The 19,768-nt window shown below is 43.2% G+C and overlaps 3 protein-coding genes across 8 annotated transcripts; 1 reads left to right on the top strand and 2 right to left on the bottom strand.

Annotated features, from left to right (window-relative positions):
• Positions 1-414: 414 nt before the first annotated feature.
• On the bottom strand, positions 415-2,131 carry Rswl (tRNA methyltransferase roswell). Its single transcript, XM_071726686.1, has 4 exons — positions 2,040-2,131; positions 1,572-1,961; positions 899-1,466; positions 415-817 (listed from the first exon to the last, which is right to left on the bottom strand). The coding sequence occupies exons 2-4, from the start codon at positions 1,958-1,960 to the stop codon at positions 479-481; spliced, it is 1,296 nt and encodes a 431-aa protein (XP_071582787.1). The 5' UTR covers position 1,961; positions 2,040-2,131; the 3' UTR covers positions 415-478.
• A 671-nt stretch (positions 2,132-2,802) lies between these two features.
• Positions 2,803-15,247, top strand: Not1 (CCR4-NOT transcription complex subunit 1). Of its 4 annotated transcripts, none has more exons than XM_071726572.1 (20): positions 2,803-2,970; positions 3,061-3,835; positions 4,643-4,855; positions 4,931-5,365; positions 5,452-5,748; positions 5,870-6,813; positions 6,903-7,056; positions 7,288-8,277; positions 8,369-8,701; positions 8,791-8,904; positions 8,996-9,244; positions 9,328-9,621; positions 9,827-10,069; positions 10,379-10,795; positions 10,900-11,166; positions 11,255-11,475; positions 11,550-11,756; positions 11,992-12,112; positions 12,416-13,944; positions 14,384-15,247. In XM_071726572.1, exons 2-20 carry the CDS (start codon positions 3,734-3,736, stop codon positions 14,457-14,459), a joined length of 7,206 nt encoding a protein of 2,401 aa, XP_071582673.1. In that variant the 5' UTR covers positions 2,803-2,970; positions 3,061-3,733; the 3' UTR covers positions 14,460-15,247. The 4 variants fall into 4 exon arrangements, with proteins under 4 accessions (XP_071582673.1, XP_071582665.1, XP_071582657.1 ...); XM_071726564.1 differs by having other exon boundaries at positions 11,992-12,118; XM_071726556.1 differs by having other exon boundaries at positions 4,643-5,365.
• LOC139787512 (pyruvate dehydrogenase phosphatase regulatory subunit, mitochondrial) lies at positions 14,722-19,757 on the bottom strand. 3 transcript variants are annotated; one of them, XM_071726647.1, is made up of 15 exons: positions 19,562-19,757; positions 19,145-19,366; positions 18,799-19,011; positions 18,565-18,728; positions 18,309-18,472; positions 18,052-18,235; positions 17,688-17,893; positions 17,293-17,608; positions 17,064-17,221; positions 16,839-16,987; positions 16,368-16,575; positions 16,207-16,296; positions 15,908-16,087; positions 15,631-15,831; positions 14,722-15,528 (listed from the first exon to the last, which is right to left on the bottom strand). In XM_071726647.1, the coding sequence occupies exons 2-15, from the start codon at positions 19,216-19,218 to the stop codon at positions 15,319-15,321; spliced, it is 2,517 nt and encodes an 838-aa protein (XP_071582748.1). In that variant the 5' UTR covers positions 19,219-19,366; positions 19,562-19,757; the 3' UTR covers positions 14,722-15,318. The 3 variants fall into 3 exon arrangements, with proteins under 3 accessions (XP_071582748.1, XP_071582758.1, XP_071582740.1); XM_071726657.1 differs by having other exon boundaries at positions 19,145-19,363; positions 19,583-19,757; XM_071726639.1 differs by having other exon boundaries at positions 19,145-19,757.
• Between the last annotated feature and the right edge of the window lie 11 nt (positions 19,758-19,768).

The following is a 19,768-nucleotide window of genomic DNA, read 5'->3' as shown; positions in this document are numbered from 1 at the left end:
GTAACGGCAGTACAACTGAAAATCACTTCAAATTGGCCGCGTTCAGCAGACACAACTGTTGAGTTCGTCTTATCGACACTCTGCGTTAATTGGTTGGTTCTAAAAGTAAGAGCCAATCACGTTCGATTGCTACTGAGCGGCTTGGTCTGCTGAACGCGCCCATTGATGGCCAATGGTCACACGGGTGTCGATGGGTGTCGATAACGCCGTCTGGAATTCTTTGTCAAACTGAGAGACATGACTGATTTTCATGTGTATTATGTCCATTTCTATCCAACTTTAATCTCAATCTTACAATTATATTATAAATTTATGAAATTTTATTATGTTATAAAATTTTATAAAGTTCCAAGATTATAATGTTCCAATTTTAATACTAGAATATAATACAGAGGGAGGTAATTAACAAGCTGCTGCTTTTCGTTATGTTTTTATATAAATTTGCCGTAGTCTAATTATATACAACGATTAAAGAACATTAATTCTTAATTTTCCTACTTCCAAAGGTAAAGTCTTTTAACGGCACTTCAGCTGGTTGTTCCTCAATTTTATATGTATCTGAGGATATAGACTTGTACAGTTTCTGTCGTAAGCTATTTTCTCTGGCATTTCTCAATTTTCTGGTTGGCACATTCTTCGATAGTGCCTTATTCCAATCCCTCGTATGTCTTAAGTCCAACATTATCCTGGTACACTGGTCGAGCGTGAGATTCTTTGATGAGCTAGCACCCCAGTCGAGATATGTGTCTATAGGAAATTTGGCCATGCTGATACCTTCCCTCTTAGCTTTTGCCAGAGACAACGGCTGCGAATTATTCTATAAACAGATGACAATCCAATTAAATAAAAAAAGAATATTTGCGCACACAAAGAGAGGGGATATATCTTGTCAGTTTACCTTGTCTACCAATGCACCTATGATATAAACCGCGTCTGGATCGTATTCATTTAGATTCATTCTACAGTGTGGCGTGAGATATACCAACTGATTCTTTGGAAATAAGTCTAAATAAGATTGGGATGTTACTGTCACCGGAAAATCATCGTTCATCAAAGTGGGTATGTTTTGATGAAGGTAACGCTTAAGTAATCCGTCTTCGTTAAAATTACAGAAATAAAGACACATAGGATCTGCGTGGATGCGATTGCTGGCGAACGCCAGAGACATCTGCTTGGCGCAATTGTGTATCTCGCGATGGTTCATGTCGTTGTCGTAACCACAATCAAACACTAGCTTCGGTTCAAACATCATACTCTGGAGTAATTTGCCATTGTAGAAGCGGTTTATAGTCGTTTCGTATATACGCATAAATAGCGTGTTATGCAGGAGCCCATATTTTATTTCACCGGTGTCGTCGGCCAACTCCGCTTCTCTTTTAGCGAGCGCTTCGGCCCTCTTCAACGCTTTCTTCGCCTTTTCATTTTCCGATGCTCTCTCATTACGCCACAAAAACTCCAGGTACTTTCTGTACAGTGAAAAAACATGTCCCGATTAATATCACAGTCAAATCAAAGATAAATTCTAATAAATTCTAATAAAAGAAAAGAGAAATAGGGAATGAAATACTGACTTTCTTCTTGTCTTGGTCGACGAGTTTAACAACAACAGCCAGTCCGATGGCTCAATATTGTCAGGAACTCTCTCAGCATTGTGCCGCAAGACGTCCAGTTCTAACTCTAATATTTGAAAGCGCTTCTTGTTCTCGGGGTCAGACAGAAATTCATCCAACTTCTGCTGGTCCAACTTTTGCTGTTGATTCTTCAAATCGATGCTCTTTAGATTTTGCTCGTCGATCGTAGCTTGACAGTAAAAACGTTTGTAGACCGCATTATTCGAACGTCGAGCGTTTGCGCGAGAATGGAGCACGGGCGACAGGACATTCTCGTGGATCGATCGTATTAATAATTTCCCACGAGTCCTAACTGAGACTGTCAGACATCTCCTCACGTTATTGAGCATCCTGTAATTTAATTAATTAAATTATTGGTTTTTTTATAGCTCGCCACTTTATCATAAACTGCACAAACGAATTCCTAACCTAACTCTTATAACCACCGTAGTGCGGTTCGGTTAATTGATAATTTTTCTTTAAATGCAATGGACCAAGCGCGCATGACTTAAGCCTTGTGTACACGATACTAGAAATCGGTCCGAGTTTCGGTTTAAGCCAATCAACTTGCAGCTCTTACAGAAAAGCAGCAGTTTCATTGGCTTAAACCGAAACTCGGACCGATTTCTAGTATCGTGTACACAAGGCTTAAGAAAATAGACCAATCACACTTGACTATTCTTCAAGCGCGAGGAGAATAATCGACTGTGATTGGTCTATTTTCTTACAGCCTTATGCTGGGTCTACAATGGGAGTCGCAAAGTCGTGAGTCGCAAGAATTGACTAATCACAGTCGATTATTCTCCTCAAATTCAACTGTGATTGGTCAATTCTTGCGACTCACGACTTTGCGACTCGCATTGTAGACCCAGCATTACGATTATGACTAAAACTTTGTTACGTGCAATGGCCTTTAACCGACACTTGTGAAACCGGGCCTAAAAGTTCTGCGACGTGGTAGCCAATAAATTCTTGCCGCGCGGCAAGCATGAACTCTAGCATGAACAAACTTCTAAAAGCCGAGATAAACCAACAGCCAATCAGCGCGAAGTCCAGGTCACATGAAACGACAAACCAATTCATTCGGGCACTCGGCCACTCGGGCAGCTTCGTGCAGCTTCGTGCAACTTCGTGCAACTTCGTGCAGCTTCGTGTGCAAATGGCTTGGCACTCTTGCAGTGCATCTGTGCATGGCAGATGGCTACGAGTTGGTGCAAGTTGGTGCAGACTGCGGACGATCCGAGACGAGCTCGTTGACGAAGGTGAGGGTACCGTTGGTTTTCGGTAGAAGAGTGATACCATTACACCCGGATAAGAAAAGAAACGTATCGCGCGAGAGATATACCGCGTTTTGGAAAAGGTAACGCGCCCGCTCGCAACCTCATTCGTCGACGAACGGTTACCGACGGGTTACATATGTACTAATATTGGGTGCCATATTGCGTTTCAGCGGGTCCCGGTTGGTGTGACAGAGAAAGAGAAAGAAAGATATAGCAGCGCGTCGTTACTCCGTTACTGTCGTTAGACCGCCTTGGACTTGGACCACTTGGACCACCTTCGACGAACGCACGTCTCGCACGAGAACTCCGTAACATCCCCTTAGCAGTTCTCTTACACCATCATGGAGGAATCCGACCGCGAGGAGGCGGCGCACCGTCGGCGACGATACTCAGTGTAGTGTGCGAACTCGGCGAACAATAGTGTGCCCGCTCTGTGCGCGCGGTATCGACGCGCGGATCGGCAACGAGGACTGGGCCGGTTTCCGCGAATTCGCTGACGGCCGAAGAGGACAGACACTGATCCACGAGCCGAGCGGCTGGTTACGTGTGTGTTTTCCGTGAGCCCTCTCCCCCATCGTCCGTGTTGTGCTCGCCATGACGTTGCTGTGAAATCCGTACCCCAATAATATCAATCCCGATGTTGGCCGTAGGATTGCGCCAATGTAACTTTAGTGCTTTTAACGTGGAGGCGAGAACCCGGGGCAGCAGCAGCAGCGGCGGCAGCGGCGACGGCGGTGGCATCGGCAGCAACGGCGTCGGCGGCGACGGCGGCGGCGGCAACTCGTGGATACCGAAGAAAGCTTCAAACGCGTTTGAAGCTTTCGAGGTCGTATTCATGGAACTATGAACCTGGACTCGTTGTCTTTTACTTTGTCACAGATCAGTTATTTGGTTGCGAATTTGAGTAAGAAAAATTTCGAGGACAGCTGCCGGGAGATATCGGGCGTGAGTATCCGCGCCGAGGCGCGCTCTTCCGTCTTCCGTCTCAGAAATCCGCCACACGACCTCCCCTTTCTCACCTTTGTCCTCTTCCCCCCCCCCCCCTCTTACGCCATTCGTCTTTCGAAAGTTCTTCGCGTGCTTGCTCTCCCCTCGCGTCTCTCCTCGCTGGTCGTGAGACACAAAGCGAGATGGTCGTGTCAGTAGACCGCGCGACGTCGAACGTAGATGTGCACGCTCGCGGAGCAACGTGGAGATTACACGTGCGTGTCCGCCCATGTGCGTCACGTTAGCTCGCGCGTTATCGAGATCCGTTCATTCGTTGTTGAGATTTCAAAATCTCGCGTACTTGCAACTCGTGCGTTCGCGTAAAAGAGTCACAGTGCGGTCTCGCTTCGCGTGTACTTGGCGCGAGGCACTACCGTGTCTCTCGATATGTCGAAGGTATTTTCAATGTCTGATCCAATATCCATCTACTTGTTTCCTAACGTATTCTTTCGAATCGCGAGACTGTTTTTTTCTTTCTGTTTATATGTACCAGTGTTTACTTTATGTTATATCTTAACCTTGTAAACAGGGGTCTCTTTATTCTCCCGCTCCAACGTTTTTACGTACAAAAGTATATCCTGTCCCTTGTTACCTCCCTTGTGTTACCAAGATCTCTTCCAAGAGCTCTTTATAAATTTATCACAAAGATATAAGTTAAATTTTGGATCGTTAGACGTTGTAAATTACAAATGTGTATGTGAGCGTGTCGAAGTCACCAAAGGTCAAATGCGGGACAACAGTGGACTAATTCTGATCCCTCCGCAGTTGGTGCAGTGGCATGGTCTAGAGGCCGAACGACATTTGTTGCGCTGTCTGATCTCGAGCGTTGACTTTTCCAAGGGCGAGCCGTCAGATTCGAGTGCGAAAGATTATTTCCAAGCGAAGCTGTTGAAACAGGAGTGCAACAGCTTATTGAGCAAGCCTGCTTTTATATCTACTTTGTGCTTTGCTATAGATAATCCTTTACATCATCAAAAGGTATTTGTGAAAAATTATTTGTTATTATTGTCTCCAAATAGAGATCCATACGCTAATACTTCTGTATATTTTCAGTCACTGAATCCCTCGCCCAAGTTTTTTGTCAATTTGAAGAAAACACTTGGCCTGACCTTGGTACAGGAGGTTGCGTTTGCGATTGCGTTGCAGCACTCGGAGAACGCTGAAATTCGTTCTTTAGCCTTGGAGCATACTCAGAAGCAACTGCCTGAGCTGATAAAGAATTACATAAACTCTGAGACGAGTAACAAGCATCACGAGGGTGGTTTGCACGACTCGTTGCCCCAGGTCCTTCATCTGATACTCAGCCAGGCTCTCCATACTGCCAATCCGTATAATCTACCTACGGAAACGAAAGAAAAGTTTCTTAAACACTTACGACGCGACTTTCCCCGCGAACTGGTGCCAGTGGTGCTAGCACCATTCCTGTATCCGGAAGACGAGGAAACTCTGCAATTCAACATCGAGTTAAACATGGCCGTCACTCAGATGGTAGTTAAACATCATTATTTATCTGTAATATTGTCAGTAATTTATAAAATTATAATTACGATACATTTACGTTTTTTTAATTTCAGGATAACAACACTCTTGTAGAGTTGATTATGGAATTAGGATATAGCTTTACTAGTAGCATAGAAGAATGTCGATCGTCATTAACGGGTTTAGGCCCCAGGGAGATATCCCCAGCATGTGTCGCTCGTGTGCTGTCACAAATGTCACGTACCTGCAGCAATCTCGACGATGCTGGAGGCCTACAAACGTTTTGGGGCAACTCAACTGCCTCGCAGGACTCCAATAAGGAGAAATCATCGGACAGTGCCATTCCCACGACATGGAACATCGAAATATTCGTTCTAACACTGAAAGAGATAGTAAGTTTATGTCACATCTTTATAATTGATTAATTTTGTACCTATATAAGTTTCATTTTTTACCGATAAACTAAATTATACGTAATGCAGCTGTGACCAATATTATCTGTTTACCTTCCAGCAATCTACATTGTCTTGGAACGAGGTCATCGTGAAGTTAGATCATCCAGAGTTCATGATCAAGGACAGACAAAGCTTAAACTTACTGATTACGGGTCTCAAGCTGGGCCTGCAACATCAAGGATATCCGCCCGACATGTTTCCCGTTGAGCTCCTGTATCGGCACTGGGAAAATATAGACGGCCAATTTTCTTTAATTCAGCAAATCCTCAAGTGCCCGGACATATTTTGCTTCGCTGATTATCCGTATCATTCGGTGACGGTCGATGTATTAAAAGCGGCTCCCGAGGCCGATAGCAAGGAAGGGCAAACGTGGCGATCCTTGAACATAGTCGAGTTGCTTTTACACATGGCCGAAAGAGGCTTGTTTACACCTGTACAGGAGATCTTTAAATGGCCGCTCCAACATTGCCCGGACGTACTCATCTTGGCATTACTGCAGATCAATCCACCTTTCACAATACTGAGGCAGGATATGTTCACTACGCTATTGCCGATCTTTCTTGGGAATCATCCGAATTCTGCTGTGATACTGCATCATGCGTGGCATTCTAATAATACTAAGATAAAGTCACTTATAATGCATGCTATGGCAGAATGGTATACGCGTGGTGATCATGATCAAACGAGATTATCGCGCATCTTGGATGTCGCGCAAGATTTGAAAGCGCTCTCCGCTTTACTTAATTCGCAGTCGTTTCCATTCGTCATTGATCTCGCCTGTTTGGCCTCTCGACGAGAGTATCTAAAACTGGAAAAATGGTTAACGGATAAGATCAGAGATCATGGTGAAGTTTTTGTCGCTGCATGCGTCAAGTTCCTACAACGACGATGCCCTCAAGTCATGGGCCCTGGTATCAAAGAAGATCCTACAGTTCCAAAGGCAAGCCAACTGCCGCAGGAAACACTCACTACAATCTTGGCTTGCTTACAAGTTTGCGCCGGGTATGTTTTTTTCGGAATTTATGTAGTTTATCGACATTTAATAACGCTGTAAGAATTACATCTGATTTTTCTGTTTTCATATATCGTAGAAGTGTCTCCCAAGAACTCTCGGAGGTAATAATGACAATGGTGCAGAATTGCAGTCTAATGCTGAGTAAGAGCACCATGAACAGACCACCACCGCCAGGAGTCCTGAGACATCGAGGATTAGAACCGTTCAATCCGGCAACTTTGGGAAGCCAAGTACTTTCACTTTTTCTTTCTATATTTATTCTTTTGTCAATAGATGTGAATATTTATCGCGCAGTTTCTTTGTTTATCTCTGAATTTCTAACCTTTCTTTTTTCTTGTTTTTCTCTCTTTCTTTTCTCATCTGATTAAATAAATTTTTTATTTGTTTGTTACTTAAGTCTTACTTAAAATGATACATTATAATGCGTATGTAACCATTTATATTAATGTTATCTTCCACAGCTATTCTCCTCAAAGCAAGTGGACTCTCTTGGAAATCTTAGTTCAAGTCTTGCTTCCATGGGTCTTGGCACGGGTCTTGGACCTCCAAGTAGCTCCGCGTTCAATTTGCCCGGCGCGCTAGGTCCTCTGGTCTCGGCGCCCGGATCTCCCTCACGACTCATGGGACCTTCTCCAAGTCCATTTCCTATGTTGCCGTTATCTTCGCAATTACACTCCGGTCCGGTTGGTACACAGGGACCATCTGTCCTCCCGGGTGGTACAATAGGTGGACTGGGACGCCTCGGCCCGCCAGCTGGTATTGAGAAAGCGAGAATGCCAGAGACCCCCAATTTGTTCCCAGACATGGGACAAAATGTCTCCAAAGAGGTCGAAGACGAAGCTAATAGTTATTTTCAACGTATATACAATCATCCGCCGCATCCGACTTTGTCGATCGACGAGGTGCTCGACATGTTGAAAAAATTTCAAGACTCTGGTATCAGACGGGAGAGAGAGGTGTTTAACTGTATGCTGCGAAATTTGTTCGAAGAATATAGATTTTTCCCTCAATATCCGGAAAAGGAATTGCAAATAACGGCACAATTATTCGGTGGAATTATCGAGAGAGGTCTTGTCAACAGTTACATGACACTTGGATTAGCACTGCGATTCGTTCTTGATGCGCTTAAAAAACCCGAGGGCAGCAAGATGTATTACTTTGGCATAACGGCTTTGGATCGATTTAAAAGTCGTTTGAAGGAATACCAAACGTACTGCGAACACGTTAGAACGATCCCGCATTTCAGCGAGTTTCCGCCTCACTTAGTGGAATATATAGAGTATGGGTTACAAGGACAGGAACCACCGTCGAGACCGCAGGGTCCGAAAACTCTAGCGGCAATGCTGGCTCCGGTTACAACCCCGTACAAAACCATGACTACAACTACCGTCACAACTAGCACGACGCAAGCGAAACCGTCTACGACTCCGACTACGTCTCTCACGGCTAGAGTAAGTTCAGTGATAAAAAATTCCCGAGATTTTCCTCGCTTCAGAATTTCAATCCGTACGTGCGTGACACATCGCGTTTTTTTCCCCACAGGCCTCTATGCCCTCGGTCGCCAATGCGACTAATATCGATACGTTGCTCGTGGCAACAGACAAGGAGGAAAAAATTACGACACCGCCGGAATCCTTGCAGGACAAAACTGCTTTCATCTTCAATAATCTCAGCCAGCTGAATCTGCAACAGAAATGTGATGAGATCCGCGAGATTGTCACGGAAGAGTACTGGCCGTGGATGGCACAGTACTTAGTAATGAAGCGTGCCAGCATAGAGTTGAACTTTCATGCCCTGTACTCGAACTTTTTGGATTGTATAAAATTACCTGAAGTGAATAAAATGGTCACGAGAGAAACATTCCGAAATATCAAGGTGGGTGAAATGAAGAATTTTGTGAATGCTTTCAGATAATTCTTCTATCTTATTTATATAGCTGTTATCTACATTTCATTTGATCATAGGTTCTCTTACGAAGCGATAAGGGAATAGCTAACTTCTCTGACCGATCGCTGTTGAAGAACTTGGGACACTGGCTCGGAATGCTGACACTCGGCAGGAATAAGCCTATTTTACAGGTATACTATCTAAGCAAATTTCATGTATATTATAATTAATACAATTATGGGTATTGTATGAATTTTGTCACATTTTAATTATATTTTACAGATAGATATAGATCTAAAAAGCTTACTCGTTGAAGCATATCACAAAGGGCAGCAAGAGCTCCTTTATGTAGTACCTTTTGTTGCGAAAGTACTTGAGAGTTGTGCGAAAAGTCGTGTCTTCCGACCACCCAATCCGTGGACCATGGCAATTATGAACGTTCTAGCCGAACTACATCAAGAACCTGACTTAAAACTGAATTTGAAATTCGAAATAGAAGTACTTTGTAAGAATCTAAGCATCGATGTTGGAGTAAGTATGCGCTACGTTTGTTCCGTTTTAACTACATAACGTACTTGGCTATTTATTAAAACTGAGTTGTTGTTTTCGCGCAGGAGCTAAAGCCGGTCATTTACTTGAAAGATCCCGAAAAATTGCGCAATCTGGAATATCAGCTGTCGCATCCGAACAAGAAAGCGGAGACGACTAACAATCAACAGCAATCTCAGGGGCCTATAGAGGAGTTAGTTGGGCCGACAACAAGCGGCACCATCAATCCTCAAACTGCGCCACCCGTGAATACAACACCCTCGTTGCCGGCTGGCCCACCCGAGCCACGATTCAATTACATGGATATATCTGTAACAGGCATTGCTAATATATCTCAACACATTACTGCCAACAATCAAGTATGGAAAAATTCATTCTTTTATACGAAATGTTCTTATTTTTATTAAGCAAATTGTTAGGAATGATAAGATGCATATTAGATGTAGTTAGGGCACGGTTAGATTAAATCAAATATATAATTTGATATATATGGATATATATGTATGGATATATTGATATATATGGATGTTCGATATTTTATGGATGTATTATATGGGCTTTCAGTTACCTCTGTTCCAAACGCATCCTCATTTGAAACAATTCATTCGCCCGGCGGTTGAAAGAGCAATTCAGGAGTGGATCCATCCTGTTGTAGATAGGTCCATTAAAATTGCTCTTACAACCAGCGAGCAAATTGTGAGGAAAGATTTTGCGTTGGACCCGGAAGATGTACGAATGCGTACAGCTGCGCGTCACATGGTGCGCAATTTAACCGCTGGTATGGCTATGATCACGTGTCGTGATCAGGTGAGTTTGCACCTGTTGCATTGTTACAAAGTTATAAAAATCTGCAAGAAGTTAAGAAATTTCGGACACGAAAAAAATTACTTTATCCAAATTATTATACATAACAAATATACTCTCCCTCTATGTAAGAGAACCATAAGTGATTTTGAAAGAAGATGAGTCACTTTAAATTTAAATTTGGATCTTTATTTAGGCATTTTTCAATAAAATCAAATAAAACTCATTCTCAAGGAAGTTTTTCATATCTCCGATTCTAAAAAATCTAATACCATTCAACCGTTTATTAATTTTTTATCTATTTATGTATAGATCCTGGCATCGATTAGCACGAATCTGAAACAAGCCTTTCTCACGGCATTAATCGGTACGACTCCGCAGCAGAAGGAACTTGTCGAACAAGCGGCGAGTGTAGTCGCTGCTGATAACATGGAACTCGCGTGTGCGTTCGTACAAAAGACCGCTATTGAGAAAGCAATACCCGAAATGGACAAACGGCTGTTGAATGAAATTGAGCTGCGAAAAATCGCCCGGCAAGAAGGGAAAAGATACTGCGATCCGATTGTTAAGTATCAAGCCGAGAGGATGCCGGAGCAGATAAGGCTGAAGATGGGTGCCGTAACGCCTCAGCAAATGGCCGTATATGAGGAATTTTCAAGAAATATTCCAGGATTCCTTCCGCTCTCCGAACGAGATACGCAAGCGCTCTTTATACCGAAACCTATTTCTGTAAGGGTCATTTGTTGACTTTGCATTAACATATCTGAAAGTTAACATATTCACGATATGGAATCTCTCATTTGGGTCTTTCATTTTTTTATTATGTCCCGAAGGAGGCTCCTATCACCGCGTTCACACCCAATTCTGCGGTGGCAGTCGCTGCGGCGCAACAAGTAGCAGCCTACGGAACTGTAGCAGTTAGCAACGACGAAATGGGCGCAATGTTGGAGAAACTTGCGACGGAAGTCGAGGTCTTATTGGCTGCCATGGCACCCGTGGCACCGCCACCGCAGCACGCTATCCTTCACAGTCTTCTGGAATCGATCGTAGTCACGAGAAGATCAAGAGACGCCAATGCAGCTTTGGCATTATTAAAGAAAGTGAGTTACGCGAGTAAATGTGATATTCAATCAAGTAAATCGTAAGATTGCAGCACGAACAGAACTTACCGGCGATTATATATTCCAGGCTGTCGAGGGTTTGCTAGACGGGCCCATGTTCAACAGCGGCGTCATCGATACCGATAGTCTAATACAACGCTACAGAGAAGTGCACTTACGGATCTTGAAGTGTCTTCAAGATCCGCGTGCATACGGCATGCAATGGACCAACAAGAACGTGACTCGTTGTCTGATCGAATGCCGGGAGGACTACCGGTATAATTTCGAAGCCGTGGACTACCTCATAAGGTACGATATCGGGTAAACCATACCCCTCGGGGAATGTCTGGAAGACATTGCTAACGGACGATATTATTTCGTAGATCTCACTTGATCAGTCTTCCCCAATACGACTTAGCTATAGCGCAAGCTATAGACTCGGGAAACGTGTTGGCAACGGTGTTCGCCATGCAGTTGGTTCAACTTTATTTGATTGACGAGAGGCAGGCGACTCATGTCACCGAAACTGACTTGTACCACACGATTGAGATATTGGCTCGTTTGTCGGTTCACCGATCACTACCGGAAGGGTATTGTTACAAATATTAATTTCTGAAAACGTTTGACAATCGTACAAATAGCATAAACTGACAGCTATTCTCACAGCACAAAATAAGCAAAGCGAGTGAACCCATCGCCGAAAAACGGCAGCAATAAACCTCTTGCTTTTTTTCTTTAGAATGGATACGATATTATATTCATTAAGTTGTAAATATATTATACTTGAATTTATTCAAGTATGTATAAACCATTTCACCATTTCAGAATCTCGGGCTTCAGATTGACAAATCTGGTCGAGTCATTACGTGCCAATGTTGATTCCGGTGTGTTGGGAGACAGAGCTCCAGCAGGACCTACAGCGCACATTCATTCTGGAATCCTGCAGGTGAGAGTAAGTAGATTGTCCAGATTATTCAATCCAAGTAGATTGTACCGGCGATATTTTGTACTGTGTTAACGATTGTTTATCGATATTTGTCGGTATCGCAGTTTTTTTTTTAAATATTTGCGTGAAGTAATAGTTGGTGTCAGTTGAACGCTATGTTCTATTAATTTTCAGTCAGTCTTTGTTATCGTAAAGAATATTTTCCAATGATACCGACGAACATTGTTAACAAAGTACGAAATATGTCTCTCGGTATATCGTAAGCCCTAAACGATTTTAACATGTGGCGTTCACTTTTTACAGGCTCGCGATTTTGACGATCCACCCGGACTGATGGACAAGACGGAGTATCTATTACGTGAATGGGTGCAAATGCACCATAACCCGCAGTACGCGCGAGATCCCACAAAAGCATTTAGCATATTCGTCCATCAGATGAACATCCACGGCATCTTGAAAACCGACGACCTCATCACGAGATTCTTCAAGCTGAGCACACAAATGTGCGTCGACCTTTGCTATCGGACTCTTTCAGAAACTGGCTTAGCTCCCTCGATTATACGTGCGAAGTGCTTCCACTCGTTGGATGCGTTCGTACGTCTCGTAGCATTACTGGTGAAACACTCGGGCGACGCTAGTAATACCCATACCAAGATCAATCTCTTGAATAAGGTGCTTGGTATCGTAGCCGGTGTGCTGCTCCAGGACCACGAAATACGTGGCGCCGACTTCCAACAATTGCCGTACCATCGGATCTTTATCATGCTCTTCTTGGAGTTGTGCGCGCCCGAACCGGTTCTAGAGGCCGTGAATTTTCAAGTTCTAACCGCCTTTTGCCATACCCTACACATCCTGCGGCCAGCGAAAGCGTCAGGCTTCTGTTACGCCTGGCTGGAGTTGGTCTCGCACCGAGTCTTCATCGGCCGCATGCTGGCTATCACGCCACAGCAGAAGGGCTGGGGGATGTACGCGCAGCTCCTTATCGATCTGTTCAAGTACCTCGCACCCTATCTTCGAAATGCGGAGTTAGCAAAGCCTGTGACGAGTCTATACAAAGGGACGCTACGTGTGTTGCTCGTGCTGCTACACGACTTTCCGGAGTTCCTTTGCGATTATCATTATGGATTTTGCGATGTGATACCGCCGAATTGCATACAAATGAGAAATTTGATTTTAAGTGCGTTCCCAAGAAATATGCGCCTACCTGATCCGTTCACGCCGAATCTGAAGGTCGATATGCTGCAGGAGATATCGCACGCTCCGCGTGTTCTTACCAATTTCGCGTCTACGATACAGCCAAATTCCTTCAGGAAAGAGCTCGACTCTTATCTGAAGGCTCGCGCGCCGGTCACCTTCCTGTCCGAACTCCGCAGCAATTTGCAGGTGTCGCAAGAGGCCGGTGTGCGTTACAACATTCAGCTGATGAATGCCCTCGTGCTCTACGTTGGCACGCAGGCTATACAATTTATTCGCAGCAAGGGTCACACGCCTAACATGTCTACCATCGCGCACTCCGCGCACATGGACATCTTCCAGAATTTGGCCGTCGATCTGGATACCGAAGGCCGTTATTTGTTCCTGAACGCTATAGCGAACCAGTTGCGGTATCCTAACAGTCACACGCATTACTTCAGTTGTACGATTCTCTACCTATTCGCTGAAGCGAACACAGAAGCGATACAGGAGCAAATTACGAGGGTTCTTTTGGAGAGACTGATTGTGAACAGGCCACATCCATGGGGGCTTCTGATTACCTTCATCGAACTCATAAAGAATCCGACGTATAAATTCTGGTCGCACGAGTTCGTACATTGCGCGCCGGAGATCGAAAAGTAAGTCTTGCTTCCTAATTTTTTTTTTTAGAAATCAATTGCACCGAAATTATTTTAATTCTACCGGAAGGATATCATATATATTCTTAAAAAAACAATGCTAACAAGCTTCAATTTTATCCGGCGTTAAATGTCAAATTTATATTGGTATCATATCAACATTATTTACAACATAAGTATGTTGAATTGAAACTGAAATGGAGACTTTAATTTTGATACCGATTTCAATTTCTGGATTTTTTGGTAAAAATTGAATTCTCAACACAATGATCACACGTCGATCTAAAATATTGATAAAAGAAATAGAATTTAAAGTCTCGGCTGCATTTAGCGCCGAATGTAGAATGTAAATTTGAATCCACAAGTCTTTAGCGTACAATTGATTGGGTGATTGGTTTTTTTTTTTTTTTTTTAAATTCAACATTCGTTATTGTTTCAGATTGTTCGAATCCGTAGCTAGATCGTGTATGGTGCAGAAGCAAGTACCCACGGCGGAGACGGAGATTCCAGAGTGATAGAGCGTTTCACTCTTCAACTATCGCAGTGTGTACAGTAAAATGGAGGTAATGACTGAAGGTACTGCGTGTAAAAAGTTGTTGATGTAGCGATAAATCGCGCACTATCGCGTTTAAATTGTTGAGATGGGCAGATGCTGAATAATCGTAAATAAGTGTGCATCGATTTATATAATGTGTAAGTGAGACAATTATTACGTTAATTATTTTAATAAGAAGGAATACGTCTATTATAAGGGGAGCAAAACCTCATACACCTCACTAAACGTGTCTTTCGGACAATGTATTTCACACTGTGTATTATATATATATATATATAAACGACATTGTACACATAACACAAGTGTCAGTATATACATAATAAAGTGTATCGTGGTGGAACAAAAGCTCATGAAAAATAACAATGGTGTTCAAACAAAAAGATACAATTACGATGAGTATTTCTCGCGCATGTGTACGATTTATTGCAAATTGTATTCCCGAAGGAAGGTGTATAAGCATTAGAATATGTTGTACAATGCGAGACAGATATTTGTAGAGAGAGATATACGCTTTAGAAACTATTTAAGTATACAATACGTTTTGAAATCTGTGACATAGCGTAGGATACTAGTATATACATAGATATGGATTTTTTTAAGAGGAAGTAGTTACATAATGACACGAGAGATGACAGGCCCAATGTAATTTATTTACAAGATTCTTTGATCCTGAAGAATTTCTACTGCGACTTTTAGATTTTTCGATGTAGCAACTTTTGAGTGATAATTATTAAACGATTTATTCAATCTTTTGCTATATATATATATATATACACATCGTTTGTACAGACTTTGAAGCGTTATTTCTGAACGGGAGATTACACAGACTGTTGGTCGCGCGTGGCGTGATAAGCGTCTCTCTCTTTATCGGGGAATTTGGTCGGTAAATTCGGACTGTGCAAGTGACACTTTGCGGGGTACATGATACCCGCGACGTTCACTTCGTAATCGCCCGATAATATGTACTCGTTCGTCACCTCTTGCGGTTGACCTTTCGAATCGAAATTTTGTACAAATCCAAGGCATACCTGTGGAATATCGTTCAACAAATTATCTCGAGAAAAAACTATCGGTGACGCTCTTGTAAATCTTAGATTTTTTTTTAAGCATACGAGGGAGACTAAATTCACCTGTTTCTTGAACGTAAATCCGTAACCCGTGGTCGTTGTCATTCCACAATACTTTCCGTTTCGATAAATAGGCTCGCCACCCCAGCACCAAGTATCGAACTCGAGATCGTGATCGTTCAACAGTAACTGTACGTACTTCCGCTGGACTCCTTGCTCACGCTGCCTCAAAAGAGCATCTCTGCCGATGAAGTCAACTTCCTTCTGCGGAATGAAAGTTTTATATAAGTTCACATATAACGAACTCCTTTAAAATGTCAATCCTTAAAGTAATATTTACATCGAATTTCACTCTCCATGATCTTCCGCATTCCAAGGGAGTAGTGAAGGTATCCAAATCTTGTCCCCAAAATGCGTAAAACTTCTCAACGCGTAACGCTCTCGTCGCATAATAACCAGCGTGTTTCACCCCGTATTTCGCTCCGGCCTCTATTAGCCTTGTGTAGACGTGCAATGCAAACTGAAATTATGAAGAGATTTGGAACACGCTTTATAAATCTAAGAAAATTTGTTTTTAATACCGATATAACTCAAAAGAGCAAAGGCGGTATAATAGCGATTACTCGAATAGATTTTTACCTCGTTTGGAATATACAAGACGTAGCCAAGTTCTCCCGTGTGCGTTAAATTCATCGTACGAATGCCATTGGCAAGTCCAACATCCAATTCCTGATGAAAAAAAAAAAAAGAAAGCGAACGGATGATAACGTAATTTGAATGTTTTAATTCGGTTATGTTACCTTGAATGTGAAAAACGGGAAGTTCTTTGGATTTAAATCTATGTCCGTCAGTTCAGTTAACAGTTTTCTGGTGGCCGGTCCCATTATGCAAATCGCAGTGTACGCCGACGTGACGTCCGACACGGCGACAGAACCGTCCGCCGGTAGATGACGGTGGATCCAGTCCTTGCAACGCGTTTGTTGAATGGTTGGAGCAATCATCATGTAACTGATGAAAAAGTTTCCGAATGTACTCATAGATTTATTTTCCTTATACGGAGAATAATCCTGATAACACAACACACAACCAAAGCGCGGCGCGCGATCAGCAATTCTTCAATTTTCAAACTCGATCTCTTTAAAAAGTTATATAGAAGGAAATGTATTTTAATTTTTCATTTACTTTCTCTAATGTAAAATCACACCTCGGTTGTATTATCAATAATGAACTATCACCACGTGTGCGATGCAAATTTATTCATTGCAACTTACTGATTCGGTGCGATCCGCGCTAAACTACAGTCGTTCTCGTAACCACCACGATGATTTTGCATACCGGTATGAATAATACTTCCCACGGGCACATCCACATCATTTGAGCACAAGTACTGCAGCAAATCCACGACTTCCGTGTCGTTTGACTGCAATACAAAAAGCAAGATATTAGTATCTTAATGAAAGTTTACCAGAAAGATACACGAGCCCTTGGATAGTTACCCATAAGTCGATTTTGGTGAAGGAGGAATAATCGCTCAGACCGATCGCTTCTCTGCAAGCAGCGTATTCTTGCGCGACCGCGTCGAACCAGGGTGGCTTACCGAAGGTATTCGTGTAAGCTATTTTGTATCTCTGGAAACCGTCGGGAAACTCCAAATCTATTAACAATAAATATTTGTAGGAAATGGGATTTCAAGTTTTGACAGAAAGTCGTGATAGTGCAAATTACCGCAGTCATCGTCTGGCTGAAACCAGGACGGCCTCTCGTAGCCCATGACCTGGCCGAAAACGGCGCCCGCGTCTCGGAGCTTCGGATAAATCGGCGACATCCTCAGATTTCTTCCGGTTTTGAACTCGAGATGCGGATACTGCAGCGCGTAGTGCATTCCAGGCACCTCTCGCACCCGGTCGCGCAGGAACTTGCGATTGTTATGCAGCCCGAGGAAACGCGAGACATCTAACTCGTACATATCTAACGAAGTCGAGCCGTTAACTATCAATTCCGCCGTTGCGCGACCGACTCCGCCAGCGGCGGATATTCCGACCTTTAGAATACCACAATTTATATCGAAGAATTTCGAGAATCGATGCGATTAAGCGGACTTAATCAGTTAATTAACTAACCGTTTTCATGCCGGCGGCGATGTAGTAATTACGTATTTCCGGCGCCTCTCCCACGATCCATCTGCAATCCGGGGAGAACGCTTCAGGCCCGTTGCAGAGTCTCTCCAGAACCGCGTTTCCTAAACTTGGAATTCTGTGCAACATCTGTTCCAGCAAAATATGAAAGTGATCCCAATCCTCCGGTAAAAATCGCTTATCCATGCCCTCTAAAATAAATAAAATAAGAATATCTTTAGTCACATTACAAATAAATAATTATCTCAGTTTAAATAGTTTATAAATTGATTTAGTGACATCAATTTAGACGAGCAAAATTCTTTTGCAATAATTTAAACGTCCAGGAAAATTCTCATGTTTATCTAACCAGGAATCACTCCGTCTTCAAACGCTGGTTTTGCGACCGGCTCGAAACCACCGGCCAACAGCCGCCCTTCGTTCTCTCGAAAATAGGTATACCCATCCAAGTCGCGTATAACGGGTGTCATCGGATCTAAATTAGCAATAGGTTTAGTGTGTAAATAATAATGTTCCACTGGATGAAGCGGTACCTGGAAAACGAGTAAGACATTACTTTCTGCCAGAGAATTTTTGCTCAATAAACCAGGTATCGGGGATACCGACCTTGACATACGGCTCACTGAGTTTACCCACATTCCGCGCCCAGAATCCGGCGCCATTAACAAAATGCTGGCATTTGACGGTACCGCGGGTCGTTTCCACCGCTTTTATCTGGCTATTCTGATTGATAACTTTCGTAACCGCGCAATTCTCGAATACTGTAACACCTGGGTAACAATGAGAAATTAATTTTCTTAAATTTGAGGGCAGCTCGCAATCAAGTCTCTCCGGATATCCTCATTTTTTAATCGTACGATACCTCTACGTTGTGCCTCTTGAATTAACGTCAAACAGATCCGATACGGATCGCCGACGCCGTCCCCTGGGATCCACAATCCTCCCACCAGATCCTCGACGTGCAACAATGGACACAGATCTCGAATTTCCTCCGGCGAAACCAAGTGGCACTCGATATCGCGTGACCTGAGATATTAATCAAGTTAAAAACGTAAATGTCGATTGCGGTATCGCCGTGTCCGCTAAATATATTTACACAGATTGCGCCTTCATTCGCCTGAACGAGGTCATGCGGTCTCTCGTTCGCGCCAACGAGAGACTGCCGCACTGCTTCCATCCTGTCGAGAGGCCTTTCTTCTCCAGCTCCTTGTACAAGGCGATGCTATCCTGAGCGAGTTTCACTTGTGCTAGACTGGGCTTGAAGGCTCCTACTAATCCTGACGCGTGCCACGTTGTTCCACCTCCTAGTCTGATAACAGACACATAAAATACCTTTGTTATATTGTAAAAAGAATGTATAAATATATTAAGATAAAAATATATATATGGGCATTTTTAATGGCTTGTTGAGTAAAATACATTTGAAGGGGGTATTTGCGTACCTGCCACTTTCTACTAAAATAGTCTCCGGTCCCAGTCCCATGAGGGACAAGTGATACGCCACGGCACCTCCCATAACTCCGCCTCCGCATATAACAACTCGTGCTTCCTTAGGAAGCGCATGTTCCGAGTCCTCCGAAGCCGCGGAGTCGGTCTCTTTCGTCGCCGCTCCTCCAGTTTCGTAACCGCGCGAGAGAGCCTTCCTCCCTCGCACTGTGCATCTGCTGTACAACAGTTTGGATTGCTTCCACATTTTAATCATCGGGCAATCAAGATTCTAAAATAACGCCTTTACTAATTTACGTGATATCCCTATAACGTTCCTCGAGCCGTGAAAAGTACAATAAACGTGGTTTTTGTGTAGCCAGGCATTTTTTATGTTCGGCCGGCAATGTTTCCTTTTGTTGAGCGTTTCTAACCTGTACAGTTATCTTGCACACCTTTACATCTAGATCCCTTCTTTAACTATCTTCGTGTTCCTCGTGTTACATTCTTCTTCCTGTTTTTGCAACAAATTGATATATCACATTACGGTAATCATAACAGCGAAAGAAAATTGCGATCGTCGACACAACTGCATGCTGCATCCTGCACTTTCTGCACTTTAAGCTAATATTTTGTTAGAT

The sequence above is a fragment of the Temnothorax nylanderi genome, unplaced genomic scaffold (assembly GCF_030848795.1).
Source record: "Temnothorax nylanderi isolate EJ_2023f unplaced genomic scaffold, tnyl_v1.0 TNYL_tig0001_pilon, whole genome shotgun sequence".
Taxonomy (NCBI): Eukaryota; Metazoa; Arthropoda; class Insecta; order Hymenoptera; family Formicidae; genus Temnothorax; species Temnothorax nylanderi.
Note: the sequence above shows the minus strand (reverse complement) of the source record. Positions and strands in the feature narration are given on the sequence as shown.

Coding starts and splice junctions, on each gene's coding strand:
- Rswl (XM_071726686.1), bottom strand. CDS start 1,960: ATGCTCAATAACGTGAGGAGATGTCTGACAGTCTCAGTTAGGACTCGT. Junction 1,467..1,571: donor TCGACCAAGACAAGAAGAAA/GTCAGTATTTCA, acceptor TTCACTGTACAG/AAAGTACCTGGAGTTTTTGT. Junction 818..898: donor TAGGTGCATTGGTAGACAAG/GTAAACTGACAA, acceptor ATCTGTTTATAG/AATAATTCGCAGCCGTTGTC.
- Not1 (XM_071726546.1), top strand. CDS start 3,734: ATGAACCTGGACTCGTTGTCTTTTACTTTGTCACAGATCAGTTATTTG. Junction 5,366..5,451: donor ACATGGCCGTCACTCAGATG/GTAGTTAAACAT, acceptor TTTTAATTTCAG/GATAACAACACTCTTGTAGA. Junction 11,167..11,254: donor CTTTGGCATTATTAAAGAAA/GTGAGTTACGCG, acceptor TATATATTCCAG/GCTGTCGAGGGTTTGCTAGA.
- LOC139787512 (XM_071726639.1), bottom strand. CDS start 19,404: ATGATTAAAATGTGGAAGCAATCCAAACTGTTGTACAGCAGATGCACA. Junction 17,609..17,687: donor TCGCCGCCGGCATGAAAACG/GTTAGTTAATTA, acceptor GGTATTCTAAAG/GTCGGAATATCCGCCGCTGG. Junction 16,988..17,063: donor TCACCAAAATCGACTTATGG/GTAACTATCCAA, acceptor TTTGTATTGCAG/TCAAACGACACGGAAGTCGT.